Source organism: Amphibalanus amphitrite, unplaced genomic scaffold (assembly GCF_019059575.1).
Source record: "Amphibalanus amphitrite isolate SeventyFive unplaced genomic scaffold, NRLGWU_Aamphi_draft 000881F_arrow, whole genome shotgun sequence".
NCBI lineage: Eukaryota > Metazoa > Arthropoda > Thecostraca > Balanomorpha > Balanidae > Amphibalanus > Amphibalanus amphitrite.
The window spans coordinates 174,369-194,189 of record NW_024882375.1 but is presented as its reverse complement, the minus strand read 5'-3'; the positions used below and the strand labels follow the sequence as shown (position 1 = coordinate 194,189).

The window sequence follows — 19,821 nt, the reverse complement described above, 5'->3', positions numbered from 1 at the left end:
CACGCCCTCCGCACTGATATGACAGACGCACGGAGGTGAGGTGTTTCAGAGGCTGCCCCGGTAGGTGGCGAGGTGGGAGGGCCCGTCACTCACGCCTGATCCGGGCTTCTGGTGGATGGCTCAACTACAATTAGATATGCTGACAGTGGCGTGGAAGCTGTCAATGTGATATGTGCTGCCAAAGACTACGCTACCTAACGTTTATATTGTTTTATAGAATAGGTTATGGCGCCATTAGCTGGGGCCTGGGGGTTATAAACTTGGCTCATATTGACGGTAGTTCCGGCTGCTGCCTGACTGCCACTCATTTTATTATTCTAACCCTGATTCTCGAAGTCTTAGAACACCTCCAGCTTGTGAAGCTGCGAAAGGAGCGTGTATCTCAACCACTTTTTATCTCTGTTTTCTTGTTCTTTGTTTTGGTCTTGTTTATACCGACCGGTATGACTAAGAGAGATCCGTTCGGGCTGACCTTTGCGAACAGAGCGGAAACTTTTCGCACCACGTCCCTGTTCCAGATTCCATCACAGCGCGGGCTCACGGACACGCGTCTTGTCTCGTTTTACTAGGGTTGACTATTAAATAATGGAAGTGCCCCTAGCAATGACAGGTTTTTGCACTTAAACGGATTTGTTTCATGTCATTACATACACCGATGTTTTTCCTTTACAATGGTGAAGACCCGATGCCTTTAGCTTCATTCTGCTCTGAGCTATCACCATTTTATCACCACCATTACCATATCACCATTTTATCACCACCACCAAAGGAGCCTGGAAATGGATAAAAGCGCGTGCCAGCGGGGTGCGAGGTCCTCAGAGGTCAGTTTGTGGTAGGAATAAGTTCTGCCGAGATAGGACATTTCTTTTGAAAGTGTATGTATGGAGCGACTGTAGCCTCTCTAAAGACGATATGTAGGTGGTGCCACCGATTTCAAAAAGGGAGGGGTGCCGACATCGCGGACAGGCAGCGTCCGGGGGCACCCTGGAGAGTGCATATGGCGCATGCGCGAGACCAAGTGGGGAAAATGATCGTAGGCGATAGGCGCTTAGGCATAAGCGATATGACAATGAGCTATGAGCCTGTGAGACATGAAAATGAAATGCTGAGTTCTGATAACCTGGCAATGGCGCGCGATTTTGGCCATTGCCCGGCTCCTTTTCTATGGTGCGCCACAGGTTTAGGTGGTGTCTTGGAAAAACGGCGACAGCTCAAAGCAGAATGTAGCTAAAGACATCTGGTCTTCACCAGTGGAAAGAAAAAAACATCGGCGCAGGTGTTGGCACTAAAGAAATGCATGGACGTGCAAAAACCTATCATTGATAAGGGCACTTCCATTATTTAATAGTCAACCCTAGTACATCCACCCCTGGTCATTAAATGTCGCTGACTGCGCGGCCAGTCGGGTCCTCTCAGTCTCTGGGCGGGGGCGGCTGGCTTTGTGTCGGGCCCGGGCGGGGGCGGTTCCGTTCTGTTTATATCGTTGGCGGGCGTCGGTCGGGGCGGCGGACCAGTCACTGTGGGCTCTCACTTTGCCAGAGACTGGCGAAGTGAGGCTGGGTCTGGTGCTCCGTGGTGTGTCGGGCTGGACTGAGATGGGTTGTGCCGGAGAGGATGTCCTCTGGAAGGTTGGTGAACTATGTGCTGAACACTGTGCTGAATTGTATGCGGTGACAGGCTTGTCCCCTTGCGCTGCTTGGATAGGTCGAAAGTGTTCTATGTTTCTAAGGTTTCGGCTACGTCTGGATGATTTGGTGACCAAAGAAAGTATTGATTGTATACTCGCCCACATGTGTTCCGAGTTAAACCCATAGTCCGTCGTGATTGGCCCCTCCCTTCGTGATATTCTGTGACTCCTAGTGATCCCGCTATCAGCTGTGACGGGCGCACAGCTCTGGTTGGCGCTGCCATCAGCTGGTTCCCCACTGCCACCGACGACATCACTCTGTGAATTAACTGCGCCCCCGCGCCGGTCCGAGCTGCCAAAGGCCTTGCCAAGAGTGTAAAATAGATGCCACTGGTCGCCCTCGCTCCGGACCACATCTCAGTAGCCTCGGGTCAGCTGACAGCTGCTAGTGCAGTCACCGATGACCTCAGAGTGACCTAAGGTCACTGTCGCGGTCACTGAGGTCATCCCTGACCAGATAGGCGTCGAATCGCGCGCGCAGCAGCTGGAGTCGCTCCAAGCAAAACACGCTGGGAGCGCGGGCGACAGAAATAACGCGCTGTCAGCGGCGGCGACGGCCGTGTCCCGTCGAGCGGCCGCGTCGGTCGCGCGGCGCACCTCCCTTCCTGACCTCTGGGTCATCGGGCGCCGGCCGCTCGCGTCCGTCAGTCGGTCGGGCGCTGCTGGCGAGGCTGTCTGTGTCGGTAGTTCAGCTGTGTGACGATTGGAAGGGTGGGAGATGCTGTGAGGCTGTTGTGAGCGGAGTGGAGAGGTGGGTGACAGGACTGTTGTTGTTGTTTGGGATAAAGATTTGGGGATATTGACAGATACCAGGCTGAGGGGACGTTTGATGTTTTGTTTTGTGCTGAGGCCTGTTTTGCTTATCTGTGGCTGTGAGGAGTATGGTGCTCTAGATTTTATATTGAAGTTTGTGTGGTAATCGCCAGGAAAAGTGAGCAGTCATGAAGTCTTTCTGGTGTCGCCGATCTTCTCCTAATTGTCGCTTTTGTTTTCCGCAGAGCAATGTCGGCCCGGCACCTGGCAGACGCGAGACCAAGTCCAAATCCAAGTCTCCGGCGCGGACACAGCGAGTGAAGAGCCCGCCCCGGAGTGGTGGCACCGCCAGTCCGCCGGCCATGCCTCCGGGCGGTCTCAGACTGGGCTCCCCCGGGCCTGGAGGCGACCCCAGCTCCCAGCGGGGCCTGTTCTCGCTGCTGCGTCTGTTCCGACGGCGCCGCTCGCTGTCGGCCGAACGGCGCCGAGCTGTCACCGGCTCTCCGCCGCCGAGCCGGCCGGCGCGAGCCTCCAGTGAGGACCGTACTCTCAGCTACCGACCGCGCAAGAGGGCTGCGCCGCCGCCGCCGGTCGGCAGCCAGCAGCAGCCCGGGCGGCCGGCGAGGACGGGCACGGCGCGACGCGGGGCGGCCGCCGATCGGACTCGACCAGCGCCCTCCGATCAGGTGCGACATGTGCGCGGGAAGCGGCGTGCTCCGCCACCGCCGGCCGCCGGGCAGTTCTGCAGCCTGCAGCCGCCAGGCCGAGCTGAGCCGCCGACACCAACCGCGCGGAGTCTGGACCGAACCACCAGCCGACAAACGGACACGCTGGTCCTGGAGGGAGGCGTGCTGCGACCTCGGACTCGTACTCCAGAGGAAACCAGGGGCTCAGCACGACCATCGGACTCAGCGCAGCAGCCGGCCGCCGAGCGGACCCCAGAGCCGACGCCCCGCGCCGGGACCCTGTCACGCCTCTCGGTGGCTGCTGGTCCCCGGCTGTGGTACAAACGGAAGAAACCGGAGGAGAGCAAACCCTCGGACGCCCGCGAGCGGCGCGGCCGCAGGGACCGGCGCAGTCGCAGTGAGCGTGCCGCCGAGCCGGACGGTGAGCTAGACTGGCTGGCGGACATGGTGTACGCTCGAAGCAGCGCTGCGCCGCCGGAGGGCACGGTGGAGAGACGACTGCAGGTCCTCCGCCACCTGGCTGACCAGGAGGAGCGCTCAGAGCCGTCCCCGGCACCGGCACCAGCTCCGGCTACAGTTCCCACTCCGGCTCCGGCTCCGGCCTCCTCCCTGACGCCCGCATCAGCCGAGTCTCCACTCCAGCGATCGGTATCGTCCACCAAACCTTCCGAGCCGCCCAAAAGCGACCCCGAGCCGTCACAGCCGCCGCTCCCGGCCAAGAACCGCAGTCCTCTGAGAAGTCTATTCGGCCGCGATCGCTCGCCGAAACAGTCCTCGTCTCGTGGTGACCCTTCCGCCGCCCGTCCGCGGTTCTCAATGTTAGCCAACATCAGTGCGCTGGATCGTGAAGCCGCTCAGCTGATCGAAGGGCGGGCCGATCAATCGGCTACTTTACCGTCACACTCGCACCTGGGCGGCGCTCTAGGCGGCGTTGATGATGATTGTGGTGCACAAGGAGACGATGGAACGCTGGTGGCGAGTGGGAAATCTCACGCCGAAATGGAGCGTGAGAAACGTGAGACGTGTCAGACGATAGCGATGCTGGTTAGGGAGAAGTTTGAGGAGAAGGGAGAGGAGACAGAGACTGAGAAGTGCTCAGCGCCGGTGAGTGGGGGATCTCCGAAAGGATCGGCGCTGGAAAGGGGAGCCGCTGGCGGTCCTGCATCGAGCTCGCCTGAGGAAGCGAAGCAGGGTTTGAAGACGGAGAGAAGTAGAGTCTCGTGTGGTGCGTCGAGTGCAACATCGGGTCTTAGTGATAAGCCGAAGGAAAGTGCTGAAAATAAGGCAAGTAATACAAAGGTGCAGAATGTTTCTAGCCCTGTATCACTGCGCTCTGATTCTGCAGCTCAGAAAAACAACAGTGTGACTCAGTCCCCAAAACAAGCATCTCCCCCTTCGAATGTCTCTCGAGGCAAAATGGTGCGTCAAGAAAGCTACCCCGCCGACAGAAACCCATTCGACGAAGGTCCTCAGCAAAGCGGGAATCCCTTTGAAGACGCGGACGAGCCCGTGCCCAGGTCGAAACAGCACGGCGTTTATGACAACGTCGTGCTGGCGCCAGTCCAGTCGACCAACCCGTTTGGCGAGGATGAGTACCCGGACACGATAAACCCGTTCGCAGATGATGTGGACGCAGAGATTGAGCCGCCGGCGGCGGCGGCTGAGTTTGCTCCGTCCGCGCCGCGGCATGAGGACAGTGCCGAGAGGTGTGTCAAACCAAACCAGTCTCCAGCAAAGGATGATAAATTGGCAAAGACCGACCTTCAACCGGTGACATCCAGCGGACGTGCAAAGTCTGACTCTCCTCGAGAAGCACGCCGAGGGGACCCCGAGCCGCCAGAGCCCGCCCCTCGGCTCAGTGTGCGTCAGGGAAGTGTTTCCGCCCAGGAAACCCCCCGTCCAGTGACGGTCTCGGCCGGAGGAGCCACTCCACAGCGAGACGGAGACATCCCGACTCTGGTGCGCGACCTGAACCAGTTCCTGGACACGACCATGCAAACTCTCAGCTCTCCGGGCGCCCAGAGGCGGCAGGCGGCGCTGGCTCGTGCGGAGGCGGCCTCTGTGCCCTCTGCCGGCTGGTCATGTAGTCGGTGCACACTCATCAACCGAGCGGTGTTGTCTGCCTGTCAGGCGTGCGGCTCGCGACGGCCCGGCGCGCCTGACTGGAGTGCCGAAATGCAGCGCTACTTTGGCGGCAGCCCGCCGCAGCCGACGCCTCGAAAGGAGAGTCTGGGTGTCGTACAGGGCGGCGTGGCCCACCGTCTCGGCACGTTCCCCGGTCAGGGCTCTCTGGGAACACGGTCGTTGAGTCGGGATAGCGCCTCGCCGCGTCGGGCGATGCCTGCTCGAGGTGACCACCGCAGCCTGGAACTGGGTGATGACGCATTGAACGCCTGGGGTGGTGGTGGGAGGCCGACGGTGGAGAAAGAGGAGGGTAGCAAACGGCGCACGTCGAATGGACCTGTGACCCTGGCCGGGAGTGTATTTGGCTCGGCAGGTGCCGCGGCGAAGGATCGGCAAGAAGCTACTAGTCGGAGAGCGGAACCGAAAGAATCCCTCACTGCCGCCGACCGGCGCAGTTTCTTCAGTGATTCTCGGGGTTCAGGGCCCACTCAGAGAGAAAATCAACCCGAGCGAGCCGAGCCAGCCGTCAAGAAACGCCCCAACCTACCATCGACGTTTGTGGCTCAGTTACTGCAGCGGGAGGCGTCTCAGGCAGCACCGTCTGCTGCTCCAACCTCGACAGAGTCTGCGTCTCGTCCGTCAACGAGTGATGAGCCAGACATGGATGAAGTACGCCGCGCCCGACTGGCGTTCTTCGCTCAGCGGCAGGCGGCACGCGGCTCGCAGGAGCAGCAGGCCGCGGCGCCGACGCCCTCTGGAGAGGACAGTCACCGGTCCAGCTCTGCGTCGCTCTCTGCTGATCCCACCGACGCTGACGATGCTGACGATGAATCAGAGTCAGACTCGACATCAGTGTCCGGTCACGTTCCACCCTCTGAGTGGCGGTCTTCGGATGTGACTCCTGCCGCCGCAGCGACCACCACCCCTTCGACCGCCGGTCCGGCCACACCTGCCCCGCCGCCGTCCGCACCGCCTCTGGGTACTCTGGGACGCGCCTACAGCGCTGCTGAACCTTCACTACCAGCCATCAAGGAAGCCTCTCCTTCTGACTACCTAGAGGAGACCCGTGGCGCGGCGCCGCCGCCGACCGTCCACGAGTATGAGGACGTGGAGGTCGCCCCGCGTCCCTGGAAGCTCTCTCCGGCCGAGAAGGCTCGCCGCCGACCGGCGGGGAAACCCCAGTGGCGTGGCGACTCCCTGATTGTGCCGGACGGTCGAGGAGGCCGTGTGCGCTGTGTGGTGGAGCGGGACTCAACTGCGCCTCAGTTTGTGATCAGGGACGGCGTGTTGTACAGTCAGCTACCGACTCCGGCAGCGGTAGAGAGCCGTGCGCTGCCACCGCGAGACGCCGCTGCTCCGGCACCGGCACCCGCTTCGACAGATTCGGCACCCCCACCGGAGCAACAACAAGAAAAGACAACGACGGCGACTACGGCGGCAACGGCGGCAGCGGGCGCAGAAGAGGAAGCAGTAGACCCGGCCGGCGCTACCTGCAACGGCCCCACAACCAGCTCGGCTCCCTTCCCCACAGATGTCAGCACTGCCGCGGACAGCGGCGGCAGCGGTGGCGCTGCAGACCGTCCAGGGCGTCTGGAGTCCGACCAAGGTTAGTGAGGGGGCGCTTTTAGAGCAGGTATATTTATCTGGGCGCCGTGCCGGGTCTCTGGCGGGCGGAGGTGGCCGTGGCAGGGTGACTGGCGCACGCGGGTGACCCTCTCTCGGGTGTGGAGGTCTGGGTGACGTGAGCGGGCCGGCCGGGGTGGTCGGGGGCCCATGTGGTGACGCGAGGGGTCAGGCCGGCGCCAGTGACACAGATACCCAGTGGGCTGACGGGCCGCGCGGAAGAGTGTGGGTGGTGCTGTGAGGTGGTTGGGAGAAGGCTGTGATCATGAGGAGCTCTCGGGTGCTGCACGTTATGGACAACATTGGACGAGGTTTGTCATTGTGTTTTTATTTACCATGTAGTTGGACTGTGCTATAGTCGACCTGTAGTTGTCGTAAGGTCATTCTGTGCCGCATACATACTGTGCTAAACAGTGGGCAATCAATGTTTAGTATTGGCCCGTAGACCACCTTTCTCTGCCATCCGTGTTTGTCTAACTAGTCTTCTTCAGTTAGAACCTTGTTTACCCACCTATTTGTACGAGCTGAAACGGATTTTATTCATTTGTCATCCACCTTGCATTTTAACTCGCTATAATTTCTCACCTACGTTCACCGCCTATTTTTGCGACCAAATGTCTTTGCACAATTCACATGACGTCGCCATCCATCCGACCACCTCAGACGTGTTGTTCCGTCTCATCTATCCTATCTTGAACACCCTCGCCCAATGTCTGCCCCCGGTGAGCCTCGCGTTTGGTGCGGTGCTGTCGAAACCCGGCCGAGTTGGCAGTGCTCGTGGCCGAGAGCTTGGCTGACGTGTCGCGTCTGGGTGGGGCGCAGAAACAGGGCACTGGGCCAGCCCGGTCAGCCGTCTCCCGACCGCCGCCACCCCGCCCGGCGTGCCGACATTTCGGTGTGATATGGTGTGTTTACCTCCTACTGAGATGGCTCCGCTGAGGGAGGGTAAACTGAGAGTGAGGCTCGCGCGCCTCCCGCCCCGCCATGCCCCGGTCCGGGGTGGTAGATTAAGCTCTTTCATGGGATATGAAAGACACATGGCAACATGAGGCGTGGCTGGCACGATAGGCCATGCGGATTTGAATGACGTTGAATTTTTCACATTACATGTGACTGGCGCCTAGTCCTGTCGACCGTATTAGTAATAGTCAGTGTTCATTCTTCCCCAATCCGTGCTTACTTATTTGTTGTTTATATTTCTTTTCCAAACCGTAATCTGCATCGTTTACAGCAGAATAGAAACTCACTCTGACTCAAACTTTACCTGACCCGTGTGCTCTTGATAACACCGATCTGACCTGCCTTGCACTGACCTGACCGGCTACAGGCTGCTCTGATCTGACCTGACCTAATCTGACCTGACCTGACCTGGCCTACAGGCTGCTCAGACCTGATGCTGGAGCTACAGCGCGCCATAGACTGTGGCCAGCACAGGGAGGCGGCGGCGCTGGCCCGCCGGCTGGCGGCTCTGAAGGCAGAGAAAAGCCGACTGGCCAGCACGGTTATAACGTGAGTGGCGGGACGGAAAGGAAGGGAGGGGTGAGAGAGGGAGAGGGGGAGTGAGAGAGAGAGGGGGAGTGAGTGAGAGAGAGAGAGAGAGAGTGTGAGAGAGAGAGAGTGAGAGAGTGAGAGAAAGAGTGAGAGAGAGAGAGCGAGAGCGAGAGTGAGAGCGAGAGCGAGAGCGAGAGCGAGAGCGAGAGAGAGAGAGAGAGAGAGAGAGAGAGAGAGAGAGAGAGAGAGAGAGAGAGAGAGAGAGAGAGAGAGAGAGAGAGAGAGAGAGAACATACGCGATTGAAGAGGAAGAGGGAGAGGGAGTGAAAGATAGTGTGAGAGTGATGGAAATAGAGGGCGGAAGAAGGGAGAGGGAGCTTGCAGTGAGAGTTGGGCTTCGTGCAACGGTGTTAATTTGCCCGAGGGCAGTCGACAATGTTATTGACTGCGGCAGCTGCCGTCTCAATGTCACCGCGTGATGTTTATCGTGTGCTCGTTGGCACAGTGTCGTGAAAGCGCACAGTGAGGGTCTTGTCGCCTGCTCTTTCCCGTGACCTACTTCAGTGTCGTGTCGGTGGTGAATTTGGCTCGCGATGATTCAGATGTGACGGCAACGTCTCAGTTTAATCTGGATAGTGTTCAGTCTTGTTTACTGTGAAGTGTAAACGCTACCCTTGCCTGCCTCTGTTGCCATAATCCTTGTGCCTCAGTGTAACTCTACAATGTTTCGAGCCGTTTTCATTCCTATGAAGTCATCCTGGTCGTATCAGATGACATGACATTCCGCTGGCGAAGTATTTCCATCTTCTCTGCCCTGATGTTTCGGTGCCCTGAAAATCAGTCTCCTCTCCTCTCCTCTCCTCTCCTCTCCTCTCCTCTCCTCTCCTCTCCTCTCCTCTCCTCTCCTCTCCTCTCCTCTCCTCTCCTCTCCTCTCCTCTCCTCTCCTCTCCTCTCTCTCTCTCCCTCTCTCTCTCCCCCCTCTCTCTCGCTCTCTCTTCCTCTCTCTCGCTCTCTCTTCCTCAACTTTCCCTTCCATCCCTGCCCTGGCTGCGCATTCGCCCGGGCTTTGACGTCTCTGTCTGCTCTGTGCAGTCTGTTTTTTCAGTCTGCTGTTGCCTCTGTGCCCTAACACTTCTCTCTGTTCTATGCAGAGTGAACCTATTCGTCGAGGACCGCAAGTGTCACGTGGGCCCCATTCCGCTCCGGCTGTCACCACTGATGGCCGTACACGAGCTCAAAACGCAGGTCAGTTCGGGACCGGAGGTTAGGGAATGGGTAAAGACAATGAGTGTGGTCAGATAGTGTCTGAGGGGTATCTAGGAACTGTTCAATGACTGCTCAGAGGGTCTCTCATCAGTTGATTCCGCCTATTTTCCAAGAAAGCAAGAACATTGACAGGTATTGTTGCGTTTATGCGAGCATTGATGCGCCTTGTGAGCTAAAGCTAATTTCTTTTGCCTTCACATTTGAGTTGACTTTGGACATACGAATGTCAGAGGAATAGCAACTCGTCCATAGAATAATGCTCATCATAAACTTTAGTTCCCAATGCCCGTGGTTTTTACCCGTGTCCTGTACTCCCTAGCATCTGGTCGGTTCCCTCAGACCCCAGCTCTGGTGACCTCTGACTCATGACACTTAGCTTTTGACCCGTGACCTCTACACGTGACCTCTGACCTCTGACCCCTGACCGCTGACCTGTGCCTCCTCGTCGGTCAGATTGAGCGCGACTATGCTCTGCCGGTGTCGTGCCAGCGCTGGATCCTGGACAGCCGGCTGGTGGAGCCAGAAGCCGAGCACCGCAGTCTGGTGGAGAGCGGGGTCGGAGACGGGTCGGCCGTGTACCTGTACCTCACCGTGCCGCCAGGTCAGTGCCTGTACCTGACTGTATGACCTGTACCACACAGCACCTCACCGTACCGCCGGGTCAGTACTTTACTCCACTGTACTGCCAGGTCAGCAGTCAGCCTTAAACTTCACAGTACCGCCAAGCTAGTAGCAGTGTCCTAAAATTTGTTGATTTGGGTGGGAAACAACATCCAAATGATGACAATTTTCCACTCTCATTTCAAATCTTTGAAAGCAATTTTCCACTCCCAACCTCAAAAACAAGGAATATCTGCGTGCATGATCGTAAACATCATATTGATACATGTAATGCAAGCTACACATTCCACCACGTGTGTGGAGACGCGTGCTATCAATCCGTTTTCTCTTCATTCTTACCACTCCAACCTGTTTTTAGCTTTACCTGACCGGCAATTTTCCACTCTCATCTCCCTTGTAACTGAATAATTTACCACTCTGATATTCAAAGCAAAATATAATTCTGGGACACTGGCTAGTAGTGTATCGACGAGTCATTGTCCATGTTACTCTTTCTTCAAAAATCGCTTTCCGTACGAAATGCTGCTTCCAAAAATAAGCGAGTATTTTTCCATACATTATACAGAGGAAAGTTCGTAGGTTTTTTTTTATCTCACTGCAATAACAGGACTTCTGACACGAGAATTTCTTGCCTCGGCAGGGGCGGCCGACTTCTACCGGGACCGACCCATCTCCACGGCAGCTCTGTTCCGCGCCACGCCGCCGCCCAGCGCCCCCGAGCCCGCCCCCGCCCCCGCCCCCGCCCGGGCCGCGGCGGGCGGCCGACAACCGTCGGCCAGCGGCGACGAGTTTCACGACGCCGACGATGGCTCGGAAGGCGCTTCGACGGCGACGACGACGACAGCGGCAAATAAAGCACGTGACGTCAAGCGAAGTTCCGTCGCGGACGTTGCACCGAGTCCCTCAAAGGGAGAGACTGTTGAGAATGGGGTCCAAACCCGGAGTCGGCTCTCTGGCGTGCCGAACGGTGTGGACGCGGAGGCGTGCGTGAGTGATGTGACATCTACCGTTGGAGATGGGAAACAGAAGTGCTGTGATGCGACCGAAGGGCCGCGCGCGTTGCCGATGGAAAGGCGAACCGATTCGGAGGTGTAAGTATGGCGTTTTGCCGATCATTTGGCATGTTGATAAACTGCTTGAATCGCTCTAATAACAATAAAGGCATGATCTATGTTTTGTGTAGTTTGTCGAACACCCATACAGCCACCTTTATCTCCCTAGATTAGACGAACCCAATTTTGCACGATCCACAATTTAGCATTTTAGAGGACTTACGTCCAAACCTACGATGAAAGTTGACGCTGTAGGAAGACAGTTTTTCAATCTCAGTATGTAGACGGCTCATCTTTCAAAAGTAGCGAAACAGCCCGGGACAAAAAGAACGCATTTAATAAAAGGCACACCTAGGGGCTTCCCATGACCGCGGCGGCTTTGTTCCCCTGCCAAGTGACGTCATCAGTGTTGACTCACGTGACGTCACCGTGTTCCGGCAGGCCGCCGCCGCTGCCTGCCAAGAGGCGCCAGCTGACGGGCGTGACGTCACCGCCGGGCTCGCTGCAGCGGCGCACAGGTGCGGACGCCCAGCTGGATAAAGGTGCGTGACTTCGCTGCGGAGAATGGAATGATAGGACAGGATTCAGGGCGACCCTGCTTTGAGATTTTCCGCGTCTTATTCCGTTTTATCATAAATCAATATGGCATCGAGATAAAGTTACACTGAAGAATTGTGCTCTTGTCAAATTTGCCAAGGTCAATTTGTCATCAAGCTGTGTAATTTATATGCTAATTTTAGCTGATTTTTGCTCGGTTTTATTAGTAAGATGCTCCAGACGCGCTCAGATTTTTTTTTAAATCTAAATGTACGCCCTTTTTCCTTTTTCAGAGCGGGATCCCAGCTCTGCACCAGGTGGCGGCTTCACTCAGCAGACCCTAGCCCGCGAGCGCTCCCCACCAACCGGCACCGTACCCTCCTTGCCAGCGTTCTCCCCTCCCCTCCCTACCACTCCAGACCCTTCAACCGCTGTGGGTTCGACACATACTGCCGAGACTGGATCCACGGTAGAACAGAACGGTCTACTGACGGTGCGGGATGGAGCCTCTCCTCCGCCACCACTGCCTGCCAAACAGCGCTCCCCGAGCTCCCTGAGGCGGCGTGACACGGTGGAGAAAGCAAGGAATGGCATCGACCAGCTGACAGCGGGGCATGTGTCATCGAGACAGGTGTCATCAAGTCAGGTGTCATCAGGACAGTCGTCATCGGGACAGGTGTCATCAGGACAGTCGTCATCAGGACAGTCGCCTGCCAGACGCGTATATCCGGAGCCAGGTGGCGCGTCGCTCAAGCTACCGGGCATCGCCGCGCTGGTACTACGAGAGGACGGAACGCCCATGAATGCTATGCCGACGGGAAGCGGGGCTAGGACGGCAGACGTGACAGTGTCGTCTATGCAGGGTGCAACTGCGCCCTCCATGGCGGTGCCTGGAACGAGGACGGAAGGTGATTTTGGGGACAGGAAAGGTCCCAGCGGATCTCGCCCATTTCAGATGACGAATGGTGTAGCGTATGGTGACCGAGGACCGGTAGGTAGCCAGAATTCGAAACTGGCCGCCGTTAAAACCTCGACTATTCAATCGTCTATGAAATCTGATTTGTCACCATTTACAACGCAGAAGGCTATTACGGGTCTGGGTGATCGCACCAGTGCCTACATTTCTCCCATTTCGTCGACCGCTTATCTTGATTCTAACGATACTTACAGTAGTCCACCAACCTCACCCGCGCCATCCACATCTTCCACTGCCTTTGCCACGTCCTCATCCCCCTCAGCATCCACATTTCCTGCCTCCACTCCCGTCCCCGCCAGTCGGAACACAGCTGACTCCGTTGCGACAGTGATGACGGCCATAGTGCCTGATATGCACTCCGAACCAATGAAGGCCATATCAATGGCCGCCTGCACAGCTGTGAAGGTGACCAGTCCCCCAGCTACACTGATGGCGCCAGGTGTGGCTGAAGTTACAGGACAGTCGAAGGTGGCGTCTGACGTCGCAGTGAAGCCAAAGGCTGCTATATCGGATGTCAAGACTCAGTCAAAGTCGGTGGAACCACCCCATGGAACTGTTCCTCAGCATAATAATTGTGGCGTCAGGGAAACTGCATCAGTGGAAGGGAAGAAACATGCGGGTGAATCGTTAGCTGGAAAACAATCACCAGAGGAAGCTTCGGCGATAAATGGTATGCTGTATGGATCGGAGAAGGTTTTGGCAACGAAGGCAGAGTCATTCAGGAGCTCTGATGTACTACAGAGTCCTGGTTTAGTGAGAAGCGTAGTGAGCAGTGTCACGGGTAAGGTATCTACTGATGCCTCTTCTACTGCCAAGGAAGAGAATGTTGCTACTGCTGCTAGCAATGCCGAGAAGGCCGGCAGTACATCCCCTCTGAATGTTGCTATTCCCGACAAGAAAACGCCAGTCCCGAGTGGTAAAGTAGCCTCTCCGGTCTCCCGCGTCCCAGTTGCGACTTCTCGGTTAGCGAACTCTTTTGGGAAGAAGGCAGAACCTTCTACCGCCTCCAAAGAGGTGGATGTTAGACCCAAGACGCCATTTTCCACTGCCAAAGCTACTGGCTCGCCAGCAAAGACGACAGCGATCTCAAAAACCGTCGCCGTTACCAAGAATTCATCACCAGCTGCTAAAACGGGCACAGACGCCTCCCGATCTCCATCAAGTTCTTCAGCATCGTCATCAGGTGTTGAAACAGCAAACGCTAAACCCACCACAACGACCGTCCAGGCTTCATCCTATTCCAAAACCACCACACCCACCACCAAGACCTCGCCTCAAGTCACCAGGACGACAGGAGTCAGCTCTAAGTCCTCGCCGACGGCCAGCCGCCGAGCGGGGGCGGGGGCGGCGGCGGCGGCTCGGGCGGTACGCCGTCAGTCTTCCGGCTCTGTCCTGGAGAAGGTGGCGCTCTTCTCCTGTGGAGGCGGAACTGCAAGCGGAAGCGGAAGCGGAGGCGGTGGCGGAGCTACAAGCGGAAGCGGGAAGACAGCGCCTTCCGCCGGTGCGGTACCCAACTCCAACTACGCGGCACATCTGGAGGCAATGCGGCAGCAGCTGGTGCCGAACGCCGAGCGGTTCGAGTGTCCGGTCTGTATGCTGGACGTGGAGCCGACGGCCGGCGTGGTGCTGAGGGAGTGTCTGCATACGTTCTGCAGGTGAGAGGGATGGAGAGAGAGAGAGAGAGGGGGGAGAGAGAGAGAGGGATGGGAAGGAGGGAGGGAGGGAGACAGCGACAGATAGACTACACGATGATAACGATTATTTTCCCCGTTATCCAGTCTTACATCAAAAGTTGCGTTTCAGAAAGTGATTTCTGGCTTAGTATTTTCACAGTGATGTGGTATTAATGTGACTGATGTGCTCGCCATGCTATATAGAAAACGTATGCTGATAAGAAATTAATCATACTTACCTGTGCTTTCTTCTTTTATTGGGCTCGTTAGTGCCTCACAGCCTCTATGTTGTGACCTTGGTGCTTATTCACCCCTTCCCGCCATTCCGTCTTCAGGGAATGTCTGGAGGGCACAGTGACCCACAGCGACACAGCAGAGGTCAAATGTCCCTACATGAGCTCGGAATATAGCTGCCAGAGTCTTCTACTGGAGATCGAGATCAAAGCGGTAAGTGAGAGTCTGGATGATAAAATGGAACTACCCGCTGTAGCGGCTTGATTCGGCACGTATTTTTTATGAGTAGGTACTTACGATTGCTGGTATTTTTACAGGAAGCGTGATACGATATCTGCGCGGAGGCGGTCAGCATTAGTGACCGTTTTGTAAACTGGGCAGTGTATTCTACTTGTATTCCTGCTCATAGATGGCATTAGCTTTCGGCGCCTGAAGGTGTATACTGTGCCGCAATACATGCAGTTGCCGGCCCCAGTCCACGCGCCGCTGCTGTTGCAGTGCTGGTTTTTTCGCCGCTCGCTAGATGTCGCCGGTAGTCTGCGCCTGGAGGGATAGGCTGTACCGCATTACCTCGAACTGAACGAGAGCTGTGTTGAGCGGCGGCGAAGGAAAATAATGTTTCCACCGCTTGTAAAGCCGCTTTTCGCGGCGATAGATCGCTTTGATATGTCGTTTGTACCCCATATGAAGTTTTTTATCCAGCTGCTGTCACTTTACGCGCTATATTACCCGCTAGTTAACAGACGCCATTGCCGTCGCATTTCCACCCCTCCTGAATGCGACATCGTGAAAGCTCTTCCCCACATCGATCTAAATAGTGGATCATGAACCGGAAGGTTAAACACCTTCCTTCCCCGCCCTCAGCTGGTGAGTCCGGCTGAGTACGAGCGTCATCTGGCCCGCTCTCTGAACCACGCCAAGGCCAACGCGTCCGACTCGTTCCACTGCCGCTCCCCCAACTGCACCGGCTGGTGCGTGTTCGAGGACAACGTCAACGTCTTCAACTGCCCCGTGTGCCGGCGACCCAACTGTCTGACGTGCAGGTGAGGGGAGGAGAGACGTTGGTGGCGTGCAGACATGTGCATGGATCCGAGCGATGGATCTATGATCTCAGTGGATCTTGAAGCAAACTGCAGGTAAGGATCTATGATCCCATCGGATCCGGCGTGAAAAATTCATCTTGGATCTATGATCTCATACGATCTGACGATAAATCAAGAACATGGATCTATGATCTGAGTGGATCCCACCATGCACAACATTTGAAACCATGTTTTGAAGGGTTTCTGTGTCAATAAGTGCCACAATATTATGGATTATGACGTGCGAGCACATATACTCACTAAACCAGAACGTTTATGAGTTGCAACAAGTGTTTTTGGGGGATTTCTGTGTTGACAAAAAAATAAGTGAGGATCTATGATCTCACTGGATCTCAAGCAAAACATGAGACTCGGATCTGTGATCCCTACGGATCTCTCCATAAATTTGAGAGCTGGATCTATGATCCCGTCGGATCCGAGATCAGGATCCGTGGGATCAGATCCCAGATCCATTTTCTCGGATCCATGCTCATGTCTGGTGGCGTGGAAGGGCGAACGTGAGTGGTGTGTGCAAAGTGCTGGGTACAGAGTGCAGAGGGCTGGGCAGCTTTGTGTCTAGTCAAGTCAGTGCAATAGGAACAATTTAGTCTGCTCTTTGTCACACTATCTCATTGTGACAAGAGGAAGTTAAAGTTTCACGCTAACGTTTTGATATATTTCATGACAGTGATGCCATTTGCCTGGTAGCCATTCCTCTTATTACCTACGGTCTTGTACCATGTTGACTGTTGAACGAAGCTCCGATTCCTTCACCGTCCTTTGCTGAGCTGACCTATTATTGTCGTCCCCTGCAGGGCCATTCACGAGGACTGTGACTGTAAGACGTACCAGCGGCGACTGCAGGATGAAGCCGAGACCAGTGAGGACGCCAAAAAGACACAGCAGTATCTCGATGTGAGTCCGACCCAGACTCTGTAACTTTGATATTTAGTCATTGACTGACCACTTTCTTACGATGAATTATGCGTTTTATCAAGATGTATCGAGAAGTTTGCCAAGATAAGAATATTACTAAGATAGATATTCCAAGATTATAACTAATAGTTGCATGTAGCTCTTTCAGATATTCAGTCGGTACCTGATGAAATTGAAGAAAATGTGTGCACGCTTTCCCGCCCTTTTCACAATCATCTGTCTATTTTCAGGACATGGTATCCCGTGGTGACGCGCTGCGCTGTCCCATCTGTGACGTCATTCTGATGAAGAAGTGGGGTTGTGACTGGGTGCGATGCTCCATGTGCAAAAACGAGGTGTGCTGGATCACGGCCCAGCCACGCTGGGGACCTGGGGTGAGTACGCAGCACTCGACTGTCCGAGATCAAACCGGATCAAACTGGATCGGGACCGGAAAATTAACGTTTGTCAACAAGGACTGGATGGGGTATGTCCTTTAGCGTATTCAAGGTTTGATTTTGCGTTATAAGATCTTTTTATCAAGTGATTCATTTATAATATGAATAACTTAGCATGCTGGCTGTCCGGCAGCGATTTTGATAAGAGTGTCGTTTAACAGCCCACGATTCAAGGCCAGCCGCTAGAAAGAGATCGTTTTTAGTTCATAAAATTGCATATATGCTAGACGCTATTTTGTTTACAATAAACGTAAATCGAGCTGCTACGAGTTCAAGCTAATTGGCGAATAATTGATAGAATTGCATTTGTTTCGTCCTCAATTATACATGAATGAAATAACAAATAAAAAGCTGAGACCAAATTTATTTTACAATTTGTTTACAACTTGTTTGCCTAATTGTTCGAATACGATTTAGTAATAAACCAAGCCTGTCTTTCAAGAAACCTATGCACATTTCCATCTCAAAATCGAATATCTACTTTCCAGGGCAAAGGAGACATTTCTGGCGGATGCAAATGTGGTGTGAACGGAAAGAAATGCCACCCGAAATGTGTTTACTGCCACTGAGCCAAGGCACTGAGCTAAGGTGCGTTTTCGTAGTAATTGGTGAATCTAGTACTGGGCATTATCGTCCATAAATGATTAAGGGCGAAACCGTTATCGTTACGGTTCTGTTGTCACCTATCGTGTGTGCGCGAGGTGCCTTTACTGTGCTTTCACTTGTTGCCAAACTGCTGATTGTGTGTCATTGTGGGTAAGAACGACGCTTATTGTACAAGATAACGCTGCCAATGATCGTCGAATTTACCAAATATAACATTTTTTGTACCAGAATTGTAGCTGTTTGCATAATTGTCAGCTGACTTTGGTTGATACTGATAGCCTTGACATGGGAGTGGCTCAGAGCTAAGTGGCTAGTGGTGGCTAGAGTGGCTAGAATGCTAAGATATTCTATTATACGCTCTCTTCAAAAGTCCTCCTTACCCTGAATAAGTCTCTGACAAACAAAACGTCTTTTCCATCGTCTCCTTCGTCCCGAACACACAATGTCAAAGTTCGATACTTATATTTAGCACTGAAGACATTGACAGCACAGGTCTAAGTTTGTGGCGTGTAGTTGTTACAAGAGATGAAACATTTAGCACGACTTCTTCTTCTTCACAACACGGCGTTTCTTCGGTTTCGGCGCTCCGCAGGCACGAGCCTTGGCCTTACGTGAGCTCGACCTCTTCTTCTTGACCCTCCTCGGCTTTGCTCCGCAAGCTCCTCCAGATTTCTTGGAGTGGGACCTCCTCTTCGATCCTTTCCGTCCAGCCTTCTTCGAACCCCTGGACTTGCTGCGTCCACGGCTCGATCCTTTGCTTTTCCTATCGCGCAGGGGCCATATTTTCACATCGCTGCCATGAATATCCAGCAGGACCTTCTTCATTTTCCCATCACTGCAGGATTTTGAACGCCGAATCATTGCGATGATTCGGTAAAAAATAAAATTAAACTAAAGAGTCAGGTTTTTGCTCCTATGACGATTCAATTTAGCCTGAAACTGAAACACTTTTTGAATTTTTGATGTCTCGTGAAATACAACAATGCTTATGCGTGAAAAATATTGTTTAGGTCTCACGTTTAGCAGAAATTGTACCACTACCAGACAGATTCTTTTGGCTAAAGAATATGTGTTCTCATTTTCTATAGAATTTTGAAAACAGATGCATACCTTTAGTCACATTTTGTCCTTTTTAGTTGCCTTTTGGTTCATACATGGTATAATGTCTGATAACTGTGTTTGATACCTAGAATGCTTTCTATAATAACTGAACGCCGAGTACAGCTTGTTTCAGGGCACTTGATTGTCGAAGCATAATTTTCATCGTGGGGAGCCAGGAGGTGTAATTTTGTATTCTTCTTCTTTCATCATGTTACTAGAAACTTGTGTAACCGGGTGTCATAGATCGGTGTTAAAAGAGATTAACACTGGACGTGGCTGCATAATTGTCCTTAGGTATTGTTTCGCTCCAATAAGGGCTAAGGCTGCCGTGATTGTATCAACTTTCAATCGGTTTGATTAGGTACGATTTACTGTGGTTATGTTCCCATTCATTGTGGACTAAATGATGATGTGCCACGATTTCCTTATGCATCCCAGCCGAAGGCAATCATTGGTGCTGGGGCGGGATTGTAACTTTGTATTGACCAGCTAACACATCGGCGCATACCACTCCGTCACACATAAAGCCAAGAATGAAAGAATCACCGACATGATGTCGGCCACCAATCTGACACACGCGTCACAGTGGCGTCACGCGCGTCACACAGGCCGACGTGGCGCTCGGTGGCACACCTCTGAAGGGGGGTCCCGTTCAGGCGGGTCGAGCGCGACTGACGCGAGCAGTTTACGGAATGCAGATTCAGACGAGCCGACTCGCCACACCCGGTGCAACAGTGCGCTCTCACGCTCGACTAGTTCACCGTGAAGTGTGCTGCAAGTGAGCTAAGCTAGATTCCATGATGTTGGCGATTAAAGGCTGGCGAATATAAAGGAACATCGGACCAGTGAACCGTTTAGCGCCGCAACTGGATCACCGACGAGTAAAGCAACAACAAATCACTGAATCGATCGGCTCAGGTCAACTCAAATGAGAA

General features: G+C 54.3%; 1 protein-coding gene across 1 annotated transcript; it reads left to right on the top strand.

Annotated features, from left to right (window-relative positions):
* Window positions 1-3,399: 3,399 nt before the first annotated feature.
* On the top strand, window positions 3,400-18,015 carry LOC122367609 (mucin-17-like). Its single transcript, XM_043340876.1, has 12 exons — window positions 3,400-6,856; window positions 8,253-8,382; window positions 9,517-9,610; window positions 10,085-10,232; window positions 10,893-11,343; window positions 11,746-11,846; window positions 12,135-14,472; window positions 14,826-14,937; window positions 15,589-15,767; window positions 16,622-16,721; window positions 16,973-17,116; window positions 17,668-18,015. The coding sequence occupies exons 1-12, from the start codon at window positions 3,571-3,573 to the stop codon at window positions 17,746-17,748; spliced, it is 7,164 nt and encodes a 2,387-aa protein (XP_043196811.1). The 5' UTR covers window positions 3,400-3,570; the 3' UTR covers window positions 17,749-18,015.
* Window positions 18,016-19,821: the final 1,806 nt, after the last annotated feature.

Coding starts and splice junctions, on each gene's coding strand:
- LOC122367609 (XM_043340876.1), top strand. CDS start 3,571: ATGGTGTACGCTCGAAGCAGCGCTGCGCCGCCGGAGGGCACGGTGGAG. Junction 6,857..8,252: donor GCGTCTGGAGTCCGACCAAG/GTTAGTGAGGGG, acceptor CCTGGCCTACAG/GCTGCTCAGACCTGATGCTG. Junction 14,473..14,825: donor TGTCTGCATACGTTCTGCAG/GTGAGAGGGATG, acceptor TTCCGTCTTCAG/GGAATGTCTGGAGGGCACAG.